General features: G+C 36.0%; 1 protein-coding gene and 1 pseudogene across 1 annotated transcript; one reads left to right on the top strand and one right to left on the bottom strand.

The window, feature by feature from the left end:
• Window positions 1–27,483, top strand: PBK (PDZ binding kinase). Its single transcript, XM_024767740.1, has 8 exons — window positions 1–136; window positions 3,357–3,434; window positions 8,157–8,250; window positions 12,667–12,809; window positions 13,491–13,660; window positions 16,032–16,161; window positions 26,159–26,335; window positions 26,988–27,483. Exons 2-8 carry the CDS (start codon window positions 3,377–3,379, stop codon window positions 27,185–27,187), a joined length of 972 nt encoding a protein of 323 aa, XP_024623508.1. The 5' UTR covers window positions 1–136; window positions 3,357–3,376; the 3' UTR covers window positions 27,188–27,483.
• Window positions 7,166–7,815, bottom strand: LOC112414980 (double homeobox protein A-like; annotated as a pseudogene).
• Window positions 27,484–27,861: the final 378 nt, after the last annotated feature.

Genomic DNA, 27,861 nt, shown 5'->3' with positions numbered 1-27,861 from the left:
ATCGCAACGACAGTTGCCGAGCGCTTGTGTTGGCAGGTGGGCAGTCCAGGCGGTCGCGGCGTGTTGTCGGGGGCCACTCGGGACCAATTTTCAAGACAGCCTTGGCTTGGACGTCTCGTCCCACCGCGCGGCTCCGGTAAGGGGAGATTTTGCGAGTTCTTTCCGCGCGTGGGCCTGGCCGGGGGTCGACCCACCCCGAGCCGAGGCCTCTGCGTTTAATTTCCTGACAGCTGGGGGCCTGGAAGGCAGGTGGAAGACGTTGGGAATATGGCGTTGAACTGGGAATAATCTTAGGAATCATTTTAGCGACCCGAGTGCGCATCTGCATCATGGGGTTAGGTGGGGATTTCAAGAAAGAAATTGCCCTTTTCTCGAATCAGAGCTTAACAGTTGTACTACGTATGGAAGCTCCGTAGGAGAAGGCGGTGGTTAGACAGATATGGGAAGCCCTGCTCTAGCAAGCTGTCATTGTTTTACAAAGGGATACCGTGAGCCCCGGAGCGGGTGGAAGAAGGATTTTAACAGCCTGCGTCTGTAAGCTCCTGCCTGGGTCCGGGGATAAACAGTGGGCGTCTTTACCTCCGGGAATCCTACTGAGGATGTCAGGTGTAAAGGACCTTAGAAATAATGTGATGAGAACTTTCCCGTTCTTTTTCATTCTACTTTTTGTCTATTCTGTTTCTCTTTTCTCAGGTATCTTTACTTTTTCTCCCGTTCTTTATTCCCCCCCCCTCCTTTTTCTGCTGCCTAGCTACACTTTAGCTTTGCCAGTAGTATCCAGTATTTGTTTAGTCCTAGGGTCCAAAAGTTACTGACCTCTGATCCAGTAGACCTGTTGATTAGCTTGCTGTCCACTTTTTAGTATTGCTTCTCAAACAGTACTTGACTTTTTAAAAATACCCTAGGTATTCGACAAACTATGAAATTCTGCCAACAGTCATATTACTCTCATTTCTAACGTATCATCATCTAAAATGTTTACAATTTTATGCTTCCTAAGAACTTTTTGATTTAGATTAGTATGGTAATTTAGCAGTTTATATATATATAATGTGTACATACAATATATACGGAATCTGAAACAGAGTTAGGGCCAGTGGCCGGAAGCCACTTATCAGTAGAGTAAGGCCTAAACTGTGTAGTAGAGAAAAAAGTTGCCTCAGACATCTGTGGAATGTATAGGATATATTTAGGTGCAAGTAGGTTGGGACTGAGTCCTAGAGTGTTCTAGAATGTAATGAAATGTTAAAAGGCTTCTGTTTAAACTTAGGTTTTTAAAATTTTTTTAAATTATTTCTTTTATTTTTGGCTGCGTTGGGTCTTCATTCCTGCGTGCAGGCTCTCTCTGGTTGCAGCGAGCGGGGGCTACTCTTTGTTGCGGTGCGCGGGCTTCTCATTGCGGTGGCTTCTCGTTGCGGAGCACAGGCTCTAGGCGCACAGGTTTCAGTAGTTGTGGCTCGCGGGCTCTAGAGCGCAGGCTCAGTCGTTGTGGCTCACGAGCTTAGTTGCCCTGCGGCATGTGGGATCTCCCCAGACCGGGGCTCGAACCTGTGTCCCCTGCATTGGCAGGCGGATTCTTAACCACTGCACCACCAGGGAAGTCCGACTTAGGTGTTTTTAATTGAAGGGAGGTTTTATTTTTAACACTTGTGCTGCTTCTAACTATTGTTACCAACTCGGGTCCTTGAACTCTTTTATTAATAGAAATTGATAAGAGGCCAGATAAGGAATTCAGACAAGGCTTTATTGGGACTCATGCTGTAGCATTGAGGGAGCAAAAACAAGTAACAGGTGCCCCTACTCGCTCCCTGAGGAGGGTGGGCTGGTTCCTTAAATAGGGTGAGCTTAGGGGGCGGATGGGTGGGTGGGGCCAGAGGCGTGGCTTAGGTGGTCTGCCCACCCCCCTTGGCGGTGCTGTGTGCAGGGATCATGCACAGTACCCTGCTTTTGCTCTTGGCACCTTAGAAGTGGCAGTTGGTTGGTGGCCTTTTGGTATCTTATTGGTCATAATTGCCCCAGGTGCAAGTACAAGCACTCCGGTAAAAGATCCGAGGTCCCAGTCTATCTCAATATCAAATCTGCCTTATGCTGAGCGGGGCAAGGCAGTGAGACATAGAAGGCAGTAAGATTTCCAGGATACCATTCTTGCCGGGCTTATCTGCATCCTGCTTTTCTGGCCCCTTCTCAGGCTACTTTGTTTGTTTTTCATTTCTCAAGTTGAGATTCCTCAGAGCTCTCAGTTTTCTATCTATACGTACTTCCTAGGTGATTTTATCCAGTCTCTTGGCTTTAATACCATATACATGCTGATATCCCACAAATACACATCTTCAGCTTGGAACAGTTTGCTTTATAGTAAATCTAATATGGAATGTAGCTTTTTTTAAAAAGAAAAATGAATTTAAATTTTTTAATAAAAAGGATTTTTTAAAGAAATGTTACAGAAGAAATGAAAAGCTTGGATTAACTTGCTTGTGTATGCAGTATGTACACTTTATTTTCAAAAACAATTTAAAAATAATTATTAAGATACAATTCACATATCATAAAATTCACTCTTTGAAAGTGTACAATTCAGTGGTTTTTGGGATAGAATTGAATATACTAAACCACTACCTAATTTTAGAACATCTTCGTCACCCCAAAAAAGAAAGCACACATCCACTAGCAGTCACTCCACATTCTCTCTTCCCCTCAGCCCATAGCAACTACTAATTTATCTTCTGTCTATGGAGTTGCCTTTTCTGGACATTTTGTATAAAAGCAATCATATATGTGGCCTCTTGTGTCTGGCTTCTTTCACTTAGCATAATGTTTTCAAGTTTCTTTCATGTTGTAGTTTATATTAGTACTACAGTCCTTTTTATGACTGAATAATATTCCATATTAGACTATGTACTCTGTTGAATAATATTCTATTGTGTGTATTGTATGCCACATTTTGTTTATCCATTCATCATCTGATAGCTATTTCTGTTTCCTCTTTCTGGCTATTGTGAATAATGCTGCTTACATAGCCAATCTCTTAAAAGGATATAAAAGACCTGTTAATAACTACCCCCAGGAAGTGTGGGAGGGTACTAGGTGATTTTTTTTTTAACCGTGTGCATATATTATTTTTTAACTAAAACAAAAAACCCACTATCAGTAATAGCATGACCTTGGATATGTAATTGTACTTCTCTGGGTTTCAGTTTTCTAATTGTAAATAAAATCAGACTAAATATTTGTCATGGTCTTTTTCAGTTCTCAAATTTTATGTAAATGAGTGATAGTATTACAGGAATTTTTTCTTCATGAATGAAAGACGTATTCTTTATAACTAAAGTGTAACTTTCTCTTTATTTTCATCATAGGACCTTGAGTGATTATTACAATGGAAGAAACCAATAATTTCAAGACACCAAGCAGATTATCTGAAAAAAAGAAATCTGGTAAGATATAAACCTTTCTTCTTTGTTATTGCTATCAGAAATATCTTTCTATTATTATAGTTTGATCCTTTAATTATTATCTATCACACATGAACAATTTTAGCATAAGTCCTCTTTATAATGTTGATCTTAAGAAATAAGACTTCTTTTATAGGCCAGAGTTTGGTCATCTATGAGTTAATTTTATTGACATTCTAACAGATTTGTAGGTTCTCCCTGGTGAAGAACCAACTTAACTTGGACCATTAAGGAACTGCTTTACCTTTCCACCTCTCACACACGGAAAGGTATTGTCCAAGGCAATTCAATGGACAAAGGGTAATCTTTTCAATAAATAAAAACAATTGGATATCCATATGCAAATCAACCCTTAGCTCACATAATATGGAAAAATGGCCAAAATTATAAAATTTTTGGAAGATAACATAGGAGAAAATGTTTTGTGCTCTTAGTATATAGATTTTTGTATATTGACTTTGTGTCCTGCAACCATACTAAACTCACTTACTCTATTAGGTTTTTTGTAGATTGCTTAGGATATTGTACATAGTTGGTAATGTAGATGAATAAAGACAGTTTTACTTTTTTTTCCCCGTCTTTGTTACTTTATTTCTCTTTTCTTTCCTTATGGTACTGGCTCCAGTATATATTTGAATAAAGAGGTATGAGAAGACATACTTGCCTTGTTCCTAATGAAGTATTTATGTTAGATGTAGGTTTTTCCAAGATGCCCTTAATCAGGTTGAGGAATTTTCCTTTTATTCCTGGTTATTATCATTAATGGGTATTGAACTTTGTCAAGTGCTTTTTCAGTATCTGTTAAGATAAAGTTTTCCTTTTTAAACTGTTCTTGTGGTAAATTATGTTAATTTTTAAATCTCAAACCAACCATTCATTCCTGGGGTAAAGCCAATACATTGGCCATAATGTATTGCTTGATTCAATTTGCTAATATTTTCTATGTTCATGAGAGATATTGACTGTATGGAGTGTCTGTCTAGTTTTGGTATCAGGGTATTTTGTATTCATAAAGTAAGATGGGAAGTGTTTCCTTCTTCTTCTTGAAGAGTATTTGTAGAAATGACAGTATTTCTTAACTGATAGAATTTACCAGGAAAACCATGTGGGCCTGGAGTTTTCTTAGTTTAAAATATTAGAAAAATTTTAACTGTGACTTCACAGTTAATAGATGTAGGGCTATACAGGTTATCTATTTCTTCCTATGTAAGCTCTGTTAGTGTTTTTTCAAGGCGTTTGTCTGTTCTAAGTTGTCAAAGTTACTGGCATAAAGTTATTTGTGATATACTCTTATTACCCTTCTAATGTTGGTAGGATTTGCAGTGCTATCGCTTTTTTCATTTCTGGTACTGGTATTTTATATTTTCTTTCTTTCTTTCTTGATCAGTCTGACTAGAGGTTTATCTATCTTGGTGGATGTTTCATGCACTTGAAAAGATATTTTCTGCTGTTGTTGGGTGCAGTGTTCCATAAGTGTCAGTTAGGTCAAGCCGGTTGACTTGTTTATGTTGTTTTGTTCAAATCTTCTGTATCCTTACTGATTTTTCTGTTTACTTATTCTATTACTGAGAGAGGAGTGTCTCCAGCTACAATTGTGGATGTGTCTTTTTTTCAATCCTATCAGTTGTTGCTTTACGTATTTTGAAACTTGTTATTAGGTACCATATACATTTAGGATGGTAATTGTTGTACCCTGTTCATAGTCCACTTTATGTGGTATCAATAGAGCCACCCAGTTTTATTTTGTTTAGTGTTTTGATGGTATATGTTTTCCAACCTTTTACTTTTAACATATTTTATCTTTATATTTAAAGTGAATTTATTATAGACAGCATGTAGTTATGTGTTGTTTTGTTTTTATCCATTCTGACAACTTCTGTCTTTAATTGGAATGTTTAGGCACTAGCGACATGTGGCAATTTAAATTGAGGTTCAAATGAAATAAAATTAAATTACAAATTTAGTTCCTCAGTTTTGCTAGCCACATTTCAAGTGCTCAGTAACCACATGTGACTAGTGGCTCCCTTCCTGGACAACACAGATATAGAACATTTTCATCAAGACAGAAAGTTCTATTGGACAACACTGTTCAGACCATTTACATTTAATGTAATTCTGCATGGTTGGATTTAAACCTACTATTTTGCTCTTGTCTCATAGCTCACTGATGATTTCTTTATTTTTTTTCCTAATCTTTTTCTCAGTGCTTCATTTTTGGTAGTTTCTGTTGCTTCGTCTTAAAATTTAGTTACTTTTTCTTCTGCTTCTCTAAGGTGGTGTTATTATTCATTGTATTTTTCATTCCTTGAAGTTCCATTTGGACCTTTTTTTACATCTTTTTCTTTCCTTGTTATGCTCACATTTTCCTTTACATTATTGAGCATATTTTGGAGATTATATCTTAAGGTTCTTATCTGCTAATTCTACATGACTGCCATTTTGTGGTATGTTTCTGTTGGTTTATTTTTCTCCTGAGATGGGCCGTGGTTTCTTGCTTCTTTCATGCCTGGTAATATTTTATGGCTGCTGGACATTTAATATTGTTGAGTGCTGGATTTTGTTATTCCTCTGAAGGGTGTGTGGTTTTGTTATGGTCCAGTTAGGTCACCTGCACATTAGCTTGTTTCTTTTGAGGCTTGCTTGTAAGCTTTGTTCTAAACTTTTTCCATGGGCTAAAATGTAGCTGTACCACTAAGAGTGACTCTTTAGAGGACTTCACTCAATACTCTGTGAGAGTTACCATGCTCTGGCTGATGGTAATTGAACTATTCCTAGACGTGTATAACCTCTGGTAATTGTTTAACCTATTGCTTGCGTTTGGTGCTTTCCTCAGCTTTGGGGGTTTCTGTCCATTCTATGTGCAGGTAACTACTTAGCCAAACGCTCAAAGAGAGACCTCTTGTCAGATCTCTGGAGCTTTTTCTCCCACTTTTTGGCTCCCTCTTTAGTTCTCTATTCCACAAATTATAGCTACTTAAATCTTGTTGACCTCTAATCTCCATCTCCTCAATCTGACAAGGCCTCCGCTGTGTTTCTTTGCACTGCAGCCTGGAAACTACCTTTAAGCAGTAAGTTAGGTCAATGATAGGACTCACCTCATTTGTTTCTCTTCTCTCAGAGTTTACAGTCCTGCTCTGCCAGTTGTCAAGTATCTGAAAACCATTATATCTTGTCAAACTTTCTAGTTGTTCATGGCAAGGTAGCAATTCTGTGAGCAGTTAATTGTTCATTAGCAAAAGTAGGACTCCTCTATCTCATCTTTTTTAATGACTGTATAATACTCTGTAATATAGATATACTATAATTATGACTCTAATGATGAATACGTAGGCTTTTTTGTCTTTTTGCAACCACAAAAGCACATACCGATATTCACATGTATATGCATGCATATATGATAGTAAATAGTTTAGGCTCTGTGGGCCACATTGGAACCTTTTGTTATATTCTTCTTTTTTTTATGATTTTTGCCTGAATCAGTCATTACTATGATGGCTGAAAAATGATATTAAAAAGTTTATTGTCCTCAAAATCTGCTGAACTCTGGATCCAGGCTAAGTCAGTAGGGCTGTGTGGTGCCTTCCATCTGTTGTTGCTTCCTGAAGTCCTGTTTACTGTCTCCAAAAGGCTCAGCTTCTGGAGAAGCTGGAGGTGTGTTTAGAAGGGTATGTTCCCAGGAAGAGAGAGAGATTTGGAGTCCAGACTGATGACAATCAAGTACACTGAATCTGTCTCTCTGTCTCCCCTGTTCTGGCTCCAGAAAAATAAGACAGTCACTAGTGAGATTGGTGCCATTCTGTGTAGTTACTTTCTATACTTTGAATTTTCTCAACTCAGAGATCTTGTCCCTGGTTTTGTCTTTGTTCTAAGGCCTCCTCAATTTCTCATTTTTTTCTGGACATGGAATCTAGATCTTCGATTTTGAAACCAGAATTGAACTCTTGACTCTAGAACCCTGGTTTCTTTAGCAAGTTGCTCTCTGGAATCAATCCCACGATAACGGTTGTTCATAAATGCCTTGATGAGGGTGTGTAATTGAGAGGAGTATAGCTGATATGACACTGTCTGTCTTTTCTACTTTGAATCTTCTTTCAGGGTGATCTTGGTCTTGCCTTGATTCTAAGTCCTACTCAGGTTCTGATCTTTTCTGGAATCAGTTCCTAGCTCTTCGATTCTGAAACCAAATCTGTATTCTAGACTCTTCAGTGTTATTAAAGGCAAGTCTTCGTTTGGTAGCATAACCTGGGTAAGTTTTTTGGTTGAAAGCATTGATGAGGATTTTCAGTTGATCTTCTGTGAATTTGGTGCAGCTGTGTCTACACTTCATTGCCATGGTGTTGTTTGGAGAGTTGTCTTGGGCCATGTTGGAAGAGAGTCATGAAATCTAAGGATTTGACCAAGAGACCTTCTTTATCTATTTTTTAACAAGGCTTTTAAAATGTAAAAATCGATTCTTAGCTTGTGGGCCATACAAAAACAGACCGTTTACTGACCCCTGCTTTAGTGTTACTGTCAGATCGAGCTCTAAAAGTAGACTTGGTCAAAGGGTATCCATTTAAAATTAGGATAGATAGTGTCAAATTGCTTTCCAAGACTTTGCCAGTTAATACTCTTTAAGAATAATATATTGAGAATGGTAGGATGCATCTGTAGACGTCTTTTCAAATACTAATTTTATCTTTTATTTCTCTTTCTGACGTTTAGCATTGTGTTTAACTCCATGCATAAATATTCCTGCCTCTCCGTTTATGCAGAAGCTTGGCTTTGGTACTGGGGTAAATGTCTACCTCATGAAAAGGTGAGTGTAAGATTTCAGATGAGTGTTTTTACATGGAACCATAGTTCCACTGTACTTGGAGACAAAAAGGAATATGAAAATTCAAATATTTAGATTTGAGGTATGTTCATAACTTTGCCAGAGCTCTGCCTGGTATACTTTTCTCCTAGCTTCCTCCTGATGGATTATTAAAGGAGAAGTAATTTACCTTGTAATTTTTCCTTGGCTTGTTTAAGAAGGGAAGAGGACAGAGGAGAGGGGTTCCTGTGTGTTACCAGTGTTGGGGGATATCAGTGATTATTAATCCCTTCTATCTGGAGAGTTGCCTTCTCAAGATATTCTCTTCTAAAGAAGTAAAAGTTTTTTTATTTCTTATGTCATCATTGTTAAGTAAGAAGGACAAATATGTGATTTTAAAGTAGGAAAATCGTATTAAAAGAAAAATGAAATAGAATAGGGGCTAATAGCTAATAATATTACACATGACAACAAACACATTTTATTAAAAGTTGTTTTATTCATTACTCTGTACCTATTTTCATGTTTATTAAGTGGCAAACAATTAAGCCATTATGTATTGCTTAATGTGTTCTTGGAATCAGCCTGACTAGTCCAACCCAGCAGGTCATTAGCTTCTCTAGGTTTTTATTGTTTCCGAATAGAAATACTGTAATAAAAAGCTAATGAATTGAGAATAGCATAGCAGTTATATATAAGTGGGTATTCTTGAAGCATTTTTGCAGTTTAAACACCCCCTTTGTGTGTTTGTATGCTATAAGCTTTGTGAACTTTCATTTTTTAATGTCTAAAACTTGTCTAAGTTATTTTGAAAGAAAAAATTTCTCACAGGTTCATGGCTAGTCTCATTTTTCTCCCTTTTAAAAAATATTTTTAAAAAGTGAAGTGTGTTGTTAACAAAGTTATACTGTATGTGACTTAATTAGGAAGTTTCAGGTGACTGATTGAAAACAGCAGTTCCTGCCTGAGCCCCCCAGTCTTCAGGGTGGCCCTGTTAGCTTGGGATTTTCCTTTACCGGTAGCCTAGAGATTTCCTTTGCTTCTCAGGTGAACTGGATCCTCTGTTTTTCTGTATCTCATGTCTTAGTATTTCTTGGTTTACATCTCATTTTGGTTGAGGACATTTGGTAGCGCCCCATGAAAAGATGCACAGAAGATACATTTTTGAGAATTTGCATTTCTAAAAACGTTCTCATTTTACCCTCATACTTGAATGGCCTTTTTTGTTTTTCTGGGTTATGATTCTCATTCAGAAGTACTTTTCCTCCAGAATTTTGAGGACATTGTTCGGGTGTTGCTGTTGAGAATTCTGAAGCCCTTCTGACTACTGATTCTTTTTATGTATCTGTTCTATATTATCTGTTCCTCCCACTGTAATTTCACAATGACGTGCATGGGTGTGAGCCTCTTGGAAACTGAAAATTCCTGTTCTTAAATTTTTGAGAAATTATTTCTTTAAATTACTTTGCTGATCATTTTACCCTTTTTTTTAGTTAATTAATTAATTAATGGCTGCATTGGGTCTTCATTGGCATGCAGGCTTTCTCTAGTTGCGGCGAGCGGGGGCCTCTCATTGCGTTGGCTTCTCGTTGTGGAGCATGGGCTCTAGGCACGCGGGCTTCAGTAGTTGTGGCACGTGGGCTCAGTATGTGGTGCGCAGGCTCTAGAGCGCAGGCTCAGTAGTTGTGGCTCACAGGCTCTAAAGCGCAGGCTCAGTAGTTGTGGCCATGGGCTCAGTTGCTCCACAGCATGTGGGATCTTCCCAGACCAGGGCTTGAACCCTCATCCCCTGCACCGGCAGGCGGATTCTTAACCACTGCACCACTAGGGAAGTCCCATCACCCCTGTTTTTCTGTTCTCTGTCTTGGAACTCCTATTATGGATGTTGGATTTACTGGACTGATCGCTATTCTACCTTTATTTAATTTATTTTTTTGGTCTGTTTTTCTGTTTTCTTTCTCTTTTTGTTCTATTTTCTGGGAGATTTCCCCAACTTCATCTTCTGATACTTCCATTGAGTTTTTCATTTTTGTCTATCTTGTTTTTAATTAATTATCTGAAAGTTTTCCTGTTTAAGATGGCATCCTTAGTCTTGTGGGGATGCTAGACATGTTGTATATCTTGACCTGGATGTTGATAACACAGGTATATACACGTGTGAAAACTCACTGAGCATTTAGGGTGCATTTGGTCGTGAATTACTCTGTTCCTGCATGGTTCACAGGTTCTCAACCATGTCAGTCAACCTTAGGCTGAAGACCCTCTGCTTTTTCCTCTTTCAAAGCCAGTCTTCCATCTTCAGAAGCTGGGGGTTAGAGGATGGGCAGCTGCCTGCTGATACAGAATCGAGGATCGTATCTAGGAATGCACCTGCTTTTAAAACAACTTTCAAGAAGTTCATTGGGCCTGTTAAGTCAGTTACTTTCAACTGCTTTTCAAGCTTCCGAGACTTTGTTGCTGTTGTCTCCTCTTCATTATTTCCATCCTTGTCAGTCGGTGTATGTCTTAAAGTATTCATTTGTTTTTATTTTAGAGGTGCCTGAGAGGGATCAAAATTATATGTGTATGTTCAGGCTATCATTTCAATTCAGAAGTCTACATTTTTTACTGTCAAATTTGCATTGCTAGATAAAACCCAACATAGTTTTGTTCTATTATTATTTTTTAATAAATGGATAGATTGATTTTACTATTTGTTTAGAATATTTGCATCTCTGATATAAGTAAAATTAGCTTGTGATTTTTCCTTTTCCTTTCCTTTTTCCTTGTGATTTTCCTTGTCCCTGTTTGATTTTTTTATTAAGGTTATATTAGACTCATAGTCCTTTTTCATTCTATTCCCTGGAACAGTTTGTATGGGATTGAATAATGTGTTCCTTTAAAATTTAGTAAACTCACCTATTAAATTATCTAGGTTTTGTGTTTCTTGAGGGAAAATTTTAAACTCTTGATTACATTTCTTCTTTTATCAGTTTTCTTAGATTTTTTAAACAAATTTGTCCATTTTGTCTTTTAAATATATTGGCCTTAAAAGTTTTAGTATTTATTCACTTATATATTTTTTAATCTCTGCTGAATATGTCCCCATTTTTGTTTGCAATATTATTTGTGTCTCCTTTTGTTTTTTTCCTCGTGAGGTCTCAACAGAAATTTGCCTGTTTTATTAGTATTTTAGTGAACCAACTTTTAACTTGGCAAAGTTTTATTCAGATTTTGTAAATACATTCTTGTCATTCTGTAGGTTAGGATATGTTATAGAAAAGGTGAAGATGGACTTGCTCACTGAATTAATTCTAAATAATCGAGAGCTATGGGTGGGGTACCCCTTGAAACTTGAAAAATATATTTTTCATATTAAAATGAGATGGAAGAGGTGTCCGTAAATGCTATTGTTATCTAAAACTGGAGGTTTAAGAACAATTTAGATAAACTTATGCATGATCGATATATATGAATTAAGAAATCTAGTGATCCTTTGAATACATGTTTTTTGATTTTAAACAGAGGTTCTGCAATCATAGAGCTGTGCTCATGAGGTAGTACAGAGCTAAATGGGCTGTTGGTTCAATCTGTTGTTTTACCTTCTTATGGTTGAACTTTTAGTCTTTAACTTTTGAGGCTCTTTGACTAGCTTTTGTGCCCATATGCTGCATACACTTTGTCCTTTGTAATTTGCCATACTCATAAACGCCTACCTTACCAGCTGAACAAACCTTTCCCTGACTTTGTTTTACCTGTTTGTTTATTTAGGCCTCGAAACATTTATACCTTAAATATTCTTAAAACACCTGAATCTTCCTAGAAAATAGAAATTTACATTTTTTCTTATTTTTATGTTTATTATTATCTCCCTAAACACATGTATATGGTGAGAGGTATATAAGATGAATTGCTAAGTCTGTTAGAGGCACAGTATTTGTTGGTGAAGAACAGTCTGTTATTCTTTGCATGGTTATATATGAGCCAAATGTGTATCTTCTTTAGATTGTTTCTTAGATATTAGTGTTTATTACTTTAACATTCTGTAACGCATATTTGGTACATATAGTTAAATGCTTTTTGAGTAGTTGGTAGTTTGACATGCTTGAATGAAAAAATTAGAAAATAGTATAGTAATTTTGAAGTTTAAAATTTATAACATTTCATCTTTTTCCTTTTAGTTTTCTCTTTTTAACCCTTCCCTTCCAGTAATAGATATCAGACTTCTCTTGTAATCAATAGATTTATCAGATATAAGTACCCAATTAAAGAGGATGTATAACAGAAGTGTTGATAGTCTAAAATATTTTAACTATTCTTTTAAAGAAAACAACGAATTATTATTAAGTCCTTTTCAAAATTTGGAAGTTCTTATTAGTCATTTGAAATGTATTATGGTTATTAATCTTTCTGTACATTTTTGATTAATTATTTTTTAAGATCTCCAAGAGGTTTGTCTCGTTCTCCTTGGGCTGTGAAAAAGATTAATCCTAGATGTAATGATGATTATCAGAGTATGTATCAAAAGAGACTAACTGATGAAGCTAAGATTTTGAAAAGCCTTAATCATCCAAACATTATAGGTAAGTTTAGATTTATTTGGTAACAGTATCTGGTATAGTATTCTGTTTATCCAGAAATGGTTTATATAATATCTTAACTGGTTTCACTAATAAAAATGAAGAGGGTAGTGATGGAGTTTGGCAAGAATCAAATTAATGTGAACATTCTAAAATAAAAATTAGTGGGAATTCCCTGGTGGTCCAGTGGTTAGGACCCTGTGCTTCCACTGCAGGGAGCACCGGTTCAATCCCTGGTCGGGGAACTAAAATCCTGTAAGCCGTGCGGCTTGGCGAGAAAAACAAAAAAAAATTAGTATATGTTTTTAGATGCTTAAGTATATATTTAAAACTTCATGGGAGTACATATAGTCATTTATGGTGCTGGTAGTATGGAGAATTCAGGAATGTAATATATTCATTTACATCATTTCCTTATTTTAATTTTTAATGTAACTAGGGCTGGTGAAACCATTATATTTAGGAAGGCATTGAGTATTAAAAAATATCTCAATTTGTGATACTATTGGCAAACACTGAAGGCATTTTAAATTAGATCTACTGAATGAGTTTTGTAAATAATAGCTATTTCATTTTATATTTGACAGTGTTAATCCAGATCTGTATTCAGTCACATTACTGTAAAAAACTTAAATACTGTTGTTCTTCCCTATTCCAGTAACAAAATGTCGTGTTTTCTTTAAGGTTACCGTGCCTTCACTAAAGCTAGCGATGGTAGTCTATGTCTTGCTATGGAATACGGAGGTGAAAAGTCTCTGAATGACTTAATAGAAGAACGAAATAGAGATAGCCGAGATCCTTTTCCAGCAGCCATAATTTTAAAAGTTGCTTTGAATATGGCAAGAGGGTTAAAGGTAACTATGCTATTATATATATATATATTTTTTTTTTTAAGATTTATTTATTATCTATTTATTTTTGGCTGCGTCAGGTCTTAGTTGTGGCACACGAGATCTTTGTTGAGGCATGCGGGATCTTTCATTGTAGTGGGTGGCCTTCTCTCTAGTTGTGGCATGTGGGTTTTCTCTTCTCTAGTTGTGGCATGTGGGCTCCAGGGCACGTGGGCTCTGTAGGTTGTGGCATGCGGGCTTTCTAGTCGAGGTGTGAGCTCAGTAGTTGTGGCGTGCTGACCTAGTTGCCCCGCAGCATGTGAGATCTTAGTTCCCTGACCAGGGATTGAACCTGCGTCCCCTGCACTGTAAGGCGGATTCTTTACCACTGGATGACCAGGGGAATCCCATGCTATTATATTTTAAATTAGTTTTGTGGGACCTGAAGAAACTAAATACTTTATTTATTTATTATTTAAAATGTTGTGTTTAATTTCTGCTGTACATCAAAGTGACTCAGTTATACTTATATATTCTTTTTCATTATGGTTTATCATAGGATATTGAATATAGTTCCCTGTGCTATACAGTAGAACCTTGTTATTTATCCATCCTATATATAATAGTTTGCATCTGCTAATCCCAAACTCCCAATCCTTCCCTCCCCTACCCAGCCTCCCCCTTGGCAACCACAAGTCTGCTGTCTATATTTGTGAGTCTGTGTCTACTTTGTAAATAAGTTCATTTGTGTAATATTTTAGATTCCACATATAAGTGATAATCATATGGTATTTGTCTTTCTCTTTCTGACTTACCTAGTATGATAATCTCTAGGTCCATCCATGTTGCTACAAATGGCATTATTTCATTCTTTTTAATGGCTGAGTAATGTTCCAGTGTGTGTGTGTGTGTGTGTGTGTGTGTGTGTGTGTGTGTGTGTGTGTGTGTGTACACACATCTTCTTTATCCATTCATCTGTCGATGAACAGATACTAATATACCTAATTACAAGGTGGAATTTTTTTCCCAAAGAGGGAGTTGCTTTAAGTTAAAGTCTTTATAGAATCTCTCACACTGAAGAGTGCACTGTTTATTTATTTTGATCAGCAAAGTATTGTTAGAGGCCTTCACACCTTCACATAGCCTTAAATAACCCAAGTTAGGAAGTTTTGCTTATAGAGATTGCGTGTTAGATTTAGTTAAATGGACTAATATATTTAAAACAAATTTAGTCATTATTCCTGGGGGTGTACTCTAACCCTCTGTTGCTATAAACAAGCCTTTCAAAGATTTTTTTGTGAGATACTAAGTTTTGGACATGGTGAATATACATCTATAGGTCAAGTGAAAAAAGTGCTCTCAATGTTATGCAAACAAATTATTGTGCCTTTGAGTAGACATACTGTAAGAAATAAGTAAGAGATAAAAAGAATTCTGTATCCTAAATAACTTAAGTAATTATGGCTCCAGAAAATTGTTGGATGACTCAGAAAACAGATTATGTAATGATACTGATGTCAGAGTTGCATGTTAAGAATTCAAATAAAGTTGTTTCATGAAATGTGAAGCTGGAAAAAGGCAATATTTCTAAATATATATTTTAATATGTGTATAGAAAAACTGATTTTAAATAGGTAGGCTGAACTAAATTAATAATTTGAATTATTTAATAAATAATTATTTTAAATGTGTATAATGGAATTAATAAATTACATTATAAATATATTTGAGCATATTCAATTTATGGTTAGCAACATTTAAATTAAGCACAGTAAGTGTTCCAAGTTAAATACCAAGAACTGTTTCTGCATCAGTTTCAGGCCCAGCTCACAGTAGATGCCCAAACGCTGATGAATGAAAAAATAACAGTTTTGCAGGACATTTTTGATTATGGATGAATATCATCACTTGGCAATTCTAAGAAAGAGTTAATGTGTAAAACAAAATATAGTCTTAGATTACATTACTCCTTCATCTTCTGCTTGTGAATTATTTGTAGCATTATCTCAACAATTTGAGGAAACCCTGTGTCATTGTGAAGATTACAAAATTATTTCTAAAAATTACTAGCCTCAAGTAAATTGTAGTATATTTTGAAATCTGCAGTAGCATCTTTGATGTAAAAGTATGTGAGGTGGGTTTGAAAATTAAAAGTTAGCTTATCTATAAACAGACATCAGTTTCCAAAGAATCTTTCAGATTTCTGGTCAGTGTAGCAGACCAAGACAGCTTGGGATGATCCCTTCTCTAGCTTCGAATAATTTGAAATGATGGACAGATATAAGCCTGTAGGTTAGGACGGGCATTCAAGTTGTTATTTTTGTTTGAGAGTTATCATATTTTTTAATTAGTTTGTATTTTTTGCTCAGATGTGTTAAATTTTCCACTATTTTAGTATTTGCACCAAGACAAGAAGCTGCTTCATGGAGATATAAAGTCTTCAAATGTTGTTATTAAAGGTGATTTTGAAACAATTAAAATCTGTGATGTAGGAGTCTCTCTACCACTGGATGAAAATATGACCGGTAAGTAGAATTCTAATTTTTTTTTAATAAATTTATTTATTTATTTTTATTTTTGGCTGTGTTGGGTCTTTGTTGCTGCATGTGGGCTTTCTCTAGTTGTGGCGAGCAGGGGCTACTCTTCGTTGCGGTGTGCAGGCTTCTCATTGCGATGGCTTCTCTGTTGCGGAGCACAGGCTCTAGGTGCGGGGGCTTCAGTAGTTGCGGTGCAGGGGCTCTGTTGCTCTGCGGCATGTGGGATCTTCCCGGAGCAGGGTTCGAACCCATGTCCCCTGCGTTGGCAGGCGGATTCCTAACCACTGCGCCACCAGGGAAGTACCAAGAATTCTAATTTTTAAAATTGCTTTTATACAGTATTTAAATTTCTAATTTTTACATATTTAAAAAGGTAATAAGTTCACATTCTTCAAAAATCAAAAACTATGAATAAAAAGTGTACAATAAAAAAAAATCCCTTCTTTTATGTCTCTCTTCTACTCAGCCTCTAGCCCCCTTTCTTGCCACACACACAATATAAATTATTGGTTTCTCATTAGTATATATTTTAATTGAAGATGTGGGGAGCTATTTCTAACCTGGATTGGGATTTTTAAGTGGTAAAAGATCTGGGAATAGAAAACAAAATTTTTATAAGGTTTTGTAAAGGAATTCATTTAGCATCAGCATAGTGACAAGATTTGGGAAACTGCTAGAAGAAACTGGAGTGGGAGTAGGAAAGAAAAGTGCCAGTTAAGGCCTGTCTTCTGCTTTTTGCCTCTTGGCCCACCGCACCTCATTCTTCTCTCTTTATTGTGAATATTGACCATTCTCTTCTCAGAGAATTTAAGATATGTTCTTTTTTTTTTTATACCTTCTTTGAATATTGTTTTCCATTATGGTTTATCATAGGATATTGAATATAGTTCCCTGTGCTATACAGGAGGACCTTGTTGTTTATCCATCCTCTATATAAAAGATTACATCTGCCAACCCCAACCTCCCACTCCATCCCTCCCCCAGGCCCCTCCCCCTTGGCAACCACAGTCTGTTCTCTATGTCCATGATTCTGTTTCATAGATAGGTTCATTTGTCTCATTTTAGATTCTACATATAAGTGATATCATATGATATTTGTCTTTCTCTTTCTGACTGACTTCACTTAGTATGATAATCTCTAGTTGCATCCATGTTGCTGCAAATGACATTATTTCATTCTTTTTCATGACTGAGTAGTATTCCATTGTATATATGTACCACATCTTCTTTATCCATTCATCTGTCGATGGACATTTAGGTTGTTTCCATGTCTTGGCTATTGTGAATAGTGCTGCTGTGAACATAGGGGTGCATGTATCTTTTTGAATTATAGTTTTGTCTGGATATATGCCCAGAAGTGGGATTACTGGATCCTAATGGTAATTCTAGTTTTAGTTTTCTGAGGAACCACAATACTGTTTTCCACAGTGGCTGCACCAGCTTACATTCCCACCAACAGTGTAGGAGGATTCCATTTTCTCCACACCCTTTCCAGCATTTATTTGTACACTTTTTAATGATGGCCATTCTGACCAGCATGAGGTGGTACCTCAGTGCAGTTTTGATTTGCATTTCTCTAATAATTACTGATGTTGAGCATATTTTCATGTATCTATTGGCCGTCTGTATTTCTTTGGAGTAATGTCTATTTAGGTCTTCTGCCCATTTTTCTATTGAGTTGTTTGTTTTATTGTTGTTGAGTTGTATGAGCTGTTTGTATATTTTGGAAACTAATCCCTTGTCATTCACATTGTTTGCGAATATTTTCTCCCATTCTGAAGGTTGTCTTTTTGTTTTGTTTATGGTTTCCTTTGCTGTACAAAAGCTTGTAAGTTTGATTAGGTCCCATTTATTTATTATTATTATATTTTTGTTTTTATTTCTGTTGCCTTGGGAGACTGACCTAAGAAAACATTGGTGCGATTTATGTCATAGAATGTCTTGCCTATGATCTCTTCTAGGAGTTTTATGGTCTCTTGTCTTATGTTTAAGTCTTTAAGTCATTTTGAGTTTATATTTGTGAATGGTGAGTGGGTGTGACAGGGTGCAGCTGTACAGCTTCCCCAATACCACTTGCTGAAGAGACTGTAGGGAATCTAAGATATGTTCTTGTTGAGAAACAAAAACAAAAAAGCAAAAGCCTTAAAGAGAAAGCCTCTGCTTTCAACATATTATTTAATAAATAATATTTAAATTTACCTCTTTATATAAATATAAGGTAGAGGGAAGGCTAATGATACTGTTTCGAACTTATGTACATCTTAATTTCTAGTTAAAGTCTACAAGTTGAATTGAAGGGAAAAGCCAAGATAAATAGATTGACTTTATAATGATGTCTGTAATCATTAATAAAGATAGAACTGGCATGAACCCTTAGGCTAAATAACTGGTACAAGGTTGAAACTTCAGCAAATAAAAGGAGAAATTGTCAAAAAGAATAAAAATAAGATTTTTTTTAGCATAATTTTCTCAATCCTTAATAGATCTAATAGACAAAACTAAGATGTAAAAGATCTGAGTAAATAATAAGTTCAATCTCTATGCATTAGAATATTTATCAAAATTGACCATATACTAGTTAAGTTACAAAAGAAAATCTCAGATTACAAAAAGTAGAAATAGACTAAAGGTTAACATTCATTATCCTCAGTGCTATAAATATAGAAATTGGTAGTACGGTTGGAAACAAAAATTCAGGAATTTAATATAATTGTATATAGTTCTTGGCCAAAAGAAGTGAAATTCCAGTTACACGCTATTTAGAAAATAATGAGAATGTAAGGACAAATCGAAACCTATTTGATATGGTCAAAAATACTCAAAGGAAAACATTTTCATTATTTAACCTTTATGAAATTGAGTATTCAACTGAAATCAGGAAAAAAAATGAAGCTGTAAAAGAAAGGAGAAATTAATGAATGAGAAAATCTATAAATTCTATAATATCCCAGTATGATCTATGTTATTGTAGAACATTTCAAAGAGAATGTAAAATTTATCCTTGAGGATACATGTTCAAACACAGCCAGGAAAATTCTGTGAAAGAGTGTTAGTAGGAATTTTCCTGACCAGATGTTAAGTATTATAAAGCTATAGTAATTAAAGCCATGATACTCATGCCAAACTAGGCAGAAAATTTTAACTTAAGAGTCAAGAGATAGTTCCCAAATATATAAAATTTGTTATATGATAAGGGTGACATTTTTGTATTAGAAAGAGGTAGTTGAGTCCGTAAATGATGGTGTCTGGTCATTTTAGAGAAAGTTGTTTTCTATCCTCACACTCCCTGTAGATCAAAGATTAAAAAAAAAAAGTAGCAGAAAAAATTTTTGGTAAATATTTCCTTAATGTTGGGCTTAAGAAGGACACCAGAGGTAGAAACCATTTGTTTAAAAAAAGTCATGACTACTGAAAATTCTTTGAAAAATTTCTCTATGTTAGTTTGAGCAACAGTATAGATTAATATACTCTCATACACTACGTAGAAGTTGCGATTGGTGTATCATTCAGGTTAAGATAAGTTTTGCTATGGTAACATAGACCCTCAAAAACCTCAGTGCCTTAAACCAAGGCTTATTATTCAAGCTACATGTCCATTAGGGCTGTGTTCCATGTCATTCACGCGTTAGGACCTAAGCTGCTAGGACATCCACTATATGGAATACTGCCATCGTTGTGTGGAAGGTAAAAAAAACTCTAGAGCTGCACTGTCCACTACAGTAGCCACTAGCTATGTATGGCTGTTTAAATTAATTAATATTTAAAATTTTTTTAAATTCATTTTCTCAGCCACTTTAGGCACATTTCAGGTACTCAGTAGCTATGTGTGGTTAGTGGCTACCATATTGGACAATGCAGATACAGAACATTTTTATCATCACAGAAAGTTCTGTTGGACAGTGCCACCCTAGAAAGTCTTGCACTAACAATTAAATGCTCCAGCTTAGAAATGACACAAGTCACTGACTGGAACTAGTCAAATGGCTTCACCCAGCCATGACAGGCCAGAAAGTGTGGTCCTTCTGTGTGTTGAGAAGGTGGTCCTTCTGTGCGTGTAGAAAGTGGAGAGCATGAACTGCTTGACGTACAGCACTAGTAACTACCACAGTGGTGTAGCCTTTTCAGAGGGCAGTTGGAAATACGTATTTCTCTAAAAAACAAAACCCTTAAAAATGTTTATGCCCTTCGATCCTGTAATTTCATTTCCAAGAACACATTCCAAAGAAATAATTGGGCAGTGCAGGTATTTTTTTTTACAATAACCTGGTATATTAATTTCTGGAAAAGTCAAAAGCTAGAACTAGGCTTATAGAAGAAATAGAGTTGGAACAGAAGAATCAAAACCCATGCAACCTTGAGAACAAAGCAATACCCAAAATAGTAACAATCCTAGTAAAAATACTAACACCTTAGATCTTCACTAGCACCCAGTATCATTCAGTGTTGTGTAGCCACGAACCCTGGGTTTGTGCTTCCTTGAAGGTAAATATGAGGGTGTTTATTTTCAATAGATATTTTTCATTAAAATTAAAAGTTTGATCTGGCTTTTTCTATAAAAATGTATCATATCACGTACATGTGGAATCTAAACAATAAACTAGTGAATATCACAAAAAAAGAAACAGACTCACAGATATAGAGAACAAACTAGTGGTTACCAGTGGGGAGAAGGAAGGGAGGAGAGGCAAGATAAGGGTAGGGAATTAAGAGGTACAGACTACTATGTATGAAATAAATAAGCTACAAGAATATGTTGTACACACAGAAAGTATAGCCAATATTTTATAGTAACTATAAATGGAGTATAACCTTTAAATATTGTGAATCACTATGTTGTGTACCTGAAATTTATATAATATCGTACATCAACTATACGTCAATAAAAAATTATAACAAAAAAGTATTTCTAAGCTTGGGGGAAATGTCTTGGCAGCTCTTTTACCTGCACTCTCAGCTTCACCAGATAGTTTAGTGTTAGAGTCAGCGCAGCAGTGCTAAAGCGGTGCTCTGAGGGAGGGCGTTTCTTGCAGGCTAAGGCTTTTTCTTTGTGAGGAAGTTTACTCCTAATCACTTAAAAGATAACATTAACATACTGGGGAAAAAATCACGTAATTAATCTTTTTTACTAGCTGTGTATGAGCTAATTTGTGTTAGAAAAATACACATTGTACCAGAACAGATTTTGCAAGAATGTAAGAGAATGTCCATCAATAAGGAAGGGATGGTGTTATTTATTGTACCACCACACAATAGAATACCATATATCCATTAAAATTATATAGGTTTACATTCGTTGGCATGGAAATATATCTAAATATGTTAAGTGAGATGAACAGATGATAAAATAGCACCTAAAGTATGTATTTACATACACATTAAGAGAAGTTTAAAAAATACTAAATTTTTAAAAGTTTTGTGTTTTAATAGGTAACATAGTCACATATTTCACAACTATAATATACACAGGGTATTTTGTAAAAAGCCCAAATCTTAACCGTGGTAAATTCCAGGTTGATTATTTATTTAGCAAATATTTTTAATACTAAGTACAGTCAGGCGTTGTGCTAGGAACTATAAATGTAGAGGAAAAAAGGATAGACACAGTCCTTACCCTTTTGGGGCTCATAAGCTAGATGGAAAGCAGTCCTTGAATAACTAATACTAAAGTATAATGACCATTATGATGTAAGGAATTTTGTAAACATGACAGTGCCACAACTCAGCCTAGATGTTGAGAAAGGCCTCCCTAAATAATTAATATTTAAGCTGAGAGTTGAAGGATGAGTAGAACCTCCAGTTTCATCAGTTTTCAGTTTGTGTCCATGAGAACTGAAAAAGGTAACGTCCGCTTAAACTCTTTGAGAGTAATAAAGGGCAATAAAATATTTAAGTTGTTTTTGTGTTGACAAGAAGGAATGACCGAACCATTGACTTATGATCTCATCAAACTTTTGTCAGAAAAATTTGTCTTCACAGAGAAGTAAACTTAATTAGTAACATATGTGGGAGAGCCACTTCTATTATGTTTAAAGTCTAAGCACAGACTTGGAGAAATGTATTAAGTGGACATACAGTAAGTACACTTGTGGTTGGCTGGAGTCTCCAATTGGAACTGATATATTAGACCCAGACTTCTAGAAAACTACTCTTTAGCATGGCAGATCCCTGTAGGAATTTGACCTATTTAGAATGGGGTATGAATCCTTCCTTATTGCCACAGTGTCACTGCCCATGTGGACCATGTCTGTAGACTCTTTACCCTGTCATGCATTCCATTAGGGCCTCTTAGATGTGAGGTGATATGGGGGAAAACTTCAAGCAGCTTATGCAGGACATGACTGCCTTCCAAACTTTATCTCCTAAAGCTGGGTTAAGTGAAAAGGCTGTCACAGACACATATTTTGTTCTGGCCACCCAGTGCTGGGTACTGTTCTAGTCTGGCATCATTGTTCTCACTTCATCTTCAGATACAGCCCACTTACTTCTTAGGCAGATTTCCTCAAAATGCTGAATGAATGAATGAGTGCTTGTTGACTGGAATCATCAGTTTCCTGACTTCTGTATCTTCATTTCTTCCTTCTTGGTCTGCCCCTTTAGTTCTCTAAACGTTAGTTTCCTTCTTTCTCCCCTTTCTTTGTAAATTTCTTGAGACTCTCAAGGCAGACTTTCCTTTAGCTCTGAAGATAAGCTTCTTTCATTAAACAGGCTTCCTGTGTTTTTTTTCTACTTCCTGTCTGAAAGTGAATTATATTAATTCAGTTTGTTTTCACTCTAACCTTATTTGTGAGGAAATGGAGATTATAGCAATCAAGTACTGAAAAATTCCATTTTTAGTACAATATACTCTGAAGTGAATGTTCTGTTTGTAAGTGTTTGAGTTTATCCTAGTCATAGCAGAAGTAAAGATTTTTAAATATGAAAAGGAACATGTATAAAATTATGGAAGAAATTATAGAGTATCTTTGTTGACTACAATGGAATTAAGTTAGAAACCAGTAACAATAAGATGTCTAGGAAAACCCCAAGTATTTGGAAATTCAAATAACCTATGTGTCAAAGAAAATGACAAGGGAAATTAGAAAATATTTTGAATTGAATAAAAAGGAAAGCAGTACATATCAAAATGTGTGAGGTATAGCTAAAGCAGGGCTTAGAGGGAACTTTGTAGCTGTGTACGTGATTATAGTAGAAGAAAGAAGGGATCTGAATGAATAATTTATGTTCCATCTTAAGCTAGAAAAAGAAGAGCAGAACAGGTCCACAGTAAGTCAAAGGAAAGAAAGAATATATGAGCAGAAATCAATGAAATAAAAAATAAACACGAGAAAATATTAATAAAGCCAAAAGCTGGTTCTCTGAAAGATAATAAAATTGACAGATCATTATCTGGATTGATCAAGAAAAAAACACAAATCTCCAACATCAGAAATGAAAGAAAGGTTATCACTACAGATCCTGCACACATTTAAAGATTAATAGGCCATTACAGACAACTTTATGCCAACAAATTTGACAACTTAAGAGAACAATTTCCTTGAGAAATACAATTTACCAAAATTGGTATAGGAAGTAATAGGAAGTCCAAGTAGCCCTATATCTATTAAACATTCCCCCAGAGAAAGCCCAACACCCAGATGTTTTCACTGCTGATTTCTATCAAACATTCAAGGAAGAAATGACACCGATTTTACATAAATTTTTCAGAAAATAGAGGAGTAGGGACCACTGACCAATTTGTTCTGAGGCCAGCGTAACTCTGATATCAAAACCTGACATACTCATGAAAAAAGAAAATCACCAACTCACAAACATAGGTGCAAAAATCCTTGACAAAATATTAGCAAATTGAATCTAACAGTATATAAAAAGGATAGTACATCTGACCAACAAGAGCTTATCCCAGGAAAGAAAAGTTATTTTAATGTTCAGAAGTTTATGCTAGCCACCATATTAACAAATTTGAAAACTGTTTTGAGATTTGTAAACATCTCGATTGAAGCAGAAAAAGCATTTAACAAAATCCAACTTCCGTTCATGATAAAAATTGCTAACTAGACATAGAAGGGAACTTAGCCTTAGAAAGGGTATCTAACAGAAACACCTACGGGCAGCATCGTACTTACAGAACATGGCTTATGTGCCTGCTTTCACCAGTGTTAAACACTGTCATATAGTCCTACCATTAAAATAAGGCAAGAAAAAAGTAAAAGACATCAAGATTGAGGAGGAAATGAAATTGTTCATATTTTACAGTGATATGATTGTTTAGGTAGAAAAACTCAAGGAATCTACAAAATAACTACTACAACCAATAAATGAAGTTAGCTATTATATTTCTATATATTCAAAATAAATAATGAAAAAAAGAAAAATTTAAGATTTCTATTTACAAGTATAGCTGTCCTCCAGTATCCACAGGTTTGCTTTCCAGTTTCAGTTACCTGCAGTCTGAAAATATTAAATAGAAAATTCCAGAAATAAATCATAAGTTTTAAATTGCTCGCTGTTCTGAGTAACGTGATGAAATCCTGCCATCCCACCTGGGAAGTGAATCATCCCTTTGTCCAGCATATCCTGCCCGTTAGTCACTCTGTAGCCATCTCGGTTATCAGATGACTGTTGCCAGTATGGCAGTACTCAAGTTCAAGTGAACCTTGTTTTACTTAATAGTGGCCCCAAAGTGAGAGAGTAGTGATGCTGGCAATTCAGATATGCCAAAGTGCTTCTTTTAAGTGAAAAGGTGAAAGTTCTCGACTTAAGAAAGAAAGGAAAAAAAAAATCGTATGCCGAGGTTGCTGAGATCTACAGTAAGGACGAATCTTCTGTCCATGAAATTGTGAAGAAGGAAAAAGAAATTTATACTAGTTTTGCTGTTACGCCTCAAACTGCAAAATTATGGCCATAGTGTGTGATAAGTGCATAGTTAAGAAGAAAAAGGCATCAAACTTGTACAATAAGATAATTTTGAGGCAGAAGGAGAGACCACATTCACATAACTTTTATGACAGTTTATTGTTACAATTGTTCTATTTTATTATGTTGTTAATCTCTTACAGTGCCTAATTTATGAATTAAACTTTATCATAGGTGTGTATGTACAGGAAAAAGATAGTATATATATGGTTCAGTACTATCCATAGTTTTCAGGCATCCACTGGGGATCTTGGAATGTATCCCCCAGGTATAAAGGGAGACTGCTATACCAAAAAGCATAAAATATTCAAGAATAAATTTTGCAAGAAAGTCCAGGACCTCTTTATTGAACACCGTAAAGCTTCACTGAAAGAATCAAATAAGATGTTAAGTAAATGGAGAGGTCATGATTGTGGATTGACAGACACAATACTGTTTAGATGTTAATTCTTCCCAAACTGATCTAGAGATTCAGTCCAATCCCAATCAAAATTCTAGTTGGCCTTTTCATTGACATTGACAAGTTGACTCTAACATTTAAATGGAAATGTGAGTGGACCTATGTCATTCCTGGGCAGAGAAGCTTTAAGAGCCTCTATGTGATTCCACTCTCCCTTTTCACTTCTATGATTTAGCAATCATAGAAGCAAAGAAGTGGTAATTCTCTCAGCTGAAAGACAGCATAGTTTGAAAAATGAAGAAACTGAGGCACAGAGATTGTGATCTGCTCAAGGTCACACAGCTTGCACATGTCTTTGAACCCGGGCAAGGCAATCTGGCTCCAAAGTCTGTACCTCCAGACATCCACAATCTATGTTCCTACCCCTTTCTAAGAGAATTGCTGTTTCTCTACACCCTTGCCAACTGACTAGCTTTATGAATATTTAACAATCTGATAGGGAAAGAGTCTTTTTACAAGGTTAAGTGTATTTTTCATGTTTACTGGCTATATTTATTAACCTTTAAAAACCTGTTAAATAACTTGCTCATTGTTCTTTGGGTTGTTTGCCTTTCTTAGTGCTTTCTGGTGCTTGCCCTTATGACCATCTTGCCTGTATTTTACTTCTTTCAGTGACTGACCCTGAGGCCTGTTATATTGGCACTGAGCCTTGGAAACCTAAGGAAGCTCTGGAGGAGAATGGTATTATTACTGACAAGGCAGACATATTTGCCTTTGGCCTTACGCTGTGGGAAATGATGACTTTATCTATCCCACACATCAGTCTTCCAGATGATGATGATGATGAAGGTATAACTGCATATTTTTAACATAAATCCCAATCTCTTCAGTTTGAACTAAAGAAGCTTATAAAATTATATTTTCTCTATTAAGTTAAAATTTAAAAGAACAATTAGTTTGATTTAGTGGCACAAGATGTGGGTTATATTAATACTGATGATTAATTTGGTACCATCCTGGTTTAATCTCATACAAATGAGATGTAGAGTAAATGAGAATAAGGAGGTAAATTGAGAAAAATCCAGAGGAGCAAAACGTTACCTTAAAAACTCCCCTTGCCTGAGAAAATGATTGGAAAGCTGCAGCAGTAAGAGGGTTGGGGTCAGTAGCCTTTAAATCCCTGACAGGGACTTCCCTGGATGTCCAGTGGTTAAGACTCTGTGCTTCCACTGCAGGGGGCGCAGGTTAGATTCCTGGTCGGGGAACTAAGATCCCACATGCCACGTGTGCGGCCAAAAAAAAAAAAAAAAAAAAAAAAAAAAAAATTCCCTGACAGTAGCTAATCTACACCATGGCAGGACAATTGAAGAGACTGCCTGTGTAAAATGAAAAGCATATTGGATGATGAATTCTTATTTCAGGAGAGTGAATTTGAGCAGTCGCTAAGCTTTTCCATGATTTAAAGTGATTTTGTTTCAATCTCCAACTCCTTCATGAGCAGATAAAACTTTTGATGAAAGTGACTTTGATGATGAAGCATACTATGCAGCTTTGGGAACTAGGCCACCTGTTAATATGGAAGAACTGGATGAGTCGCACCAGAAAGCAGTCGAGCTCTTCTCTGTATGCACTAATGAAGACCCTAAAGATCGTCCTTCTGCTGCGCACGTAGTTGACGCTTTGGAAATGGATGTCCTGTGATCACCTCATACACGATTCCCGGAGCTTCAAGTATAGCTTGTGTGTATAGCTGTTCTGTTTACCATACTACATTTATATAGTTATTACGATGACCCATAATTAGTAGACTTTTCAGAAGTGACCTATTTTAGGACCATAGATAGCACCTTTTTAACATTTGAACGACTATTTCTATTATAAAAGTATTTCGTGTATGCTTATGCTAATAAGCATTTGAGATTATAGAGGGTTTTCTATAAAGTTTAAGAAACTAGCTACTCAAGTATTTGAACTTGTTTATACAGATTTAAAATAAAGTGCTGGCCTTCCCTGGTGGCGCAGTGGTTGAGAGTCCGCCTGCCGATGCAGGGCACACGGGTTCGTGCCCCGGTCCGGGAGGATCCCACATGCCGCGGAGCGGCTGGGCCCATGAGCCATGGCCGCTGAGGCTGCATGTCCGGAGCCTGTGCTCCGCGGTGGGAGAGGCCGCAGCAGTGAGAGGCCCGCGTACCACAAAAAAAATAAATAAAAAAAAAATAAAGTGCTGTAAACTCTAACATTAATTTGGATTGAGTGACTATTACTTTTATTAATGATCTTTCTCAGATATTCTCTATTTTAATATATCCATTGAAATTAGCGCTTTGTGTATTACAAAATAGGTCTATATTTGCTTATCTTTTTTTTTTTTTTTT

This window comes from Neophocaena asiaeorientalis, unplaced genomic scaffold (genome assembly GCF_003031525.2).
Source record: "Neophocaena asiaeorientalis asiaeorientalis breed wild unplaced genomic scaffold, Neophocaena_asiaeorientalis_V1.1 scaffold523, whole genome shotgun sequence".
NCBI classification, from domain to species: Eukaryota; Metazoa; Chordata; class Mammalia; order Artiodactyla; family Phocoenidae; genus Neophocaena; species Neophocaena asiaeorientalis.
The sequence above is the reverse complement of the archived record's forward strand: the minus strand, read 5'-3'. Positions and strand labels throughout refer to the sequence as shown.

What these genes read in the sequence shown, in the direction of transcription:
- PBK (XM_024767740.1), top strand. Translation starts at nt 3,377, where the DNA reads ATGGAAGAAACCAATAATTTCAAGACACCAAGCAGATTATCTGAAAAA. An exon ending in ATCTGAAAAAAAGAAATCTG is followed by an intron (nt 3,435 to 8,156) that starts GTAAGATATAAA and finishes TCTGACGTTTAG; the next exon opens with CATTGTGTTTAACTCCATGC. An exon ending in AGATGATGATGATGATGAAG is followed by an intron (nt 26,336 to 26,987) that starts GTATAACTGCAT and finishes CTTCATGAGCAG; the next exon opens with ATAAAACTTTTGATGAAAGT.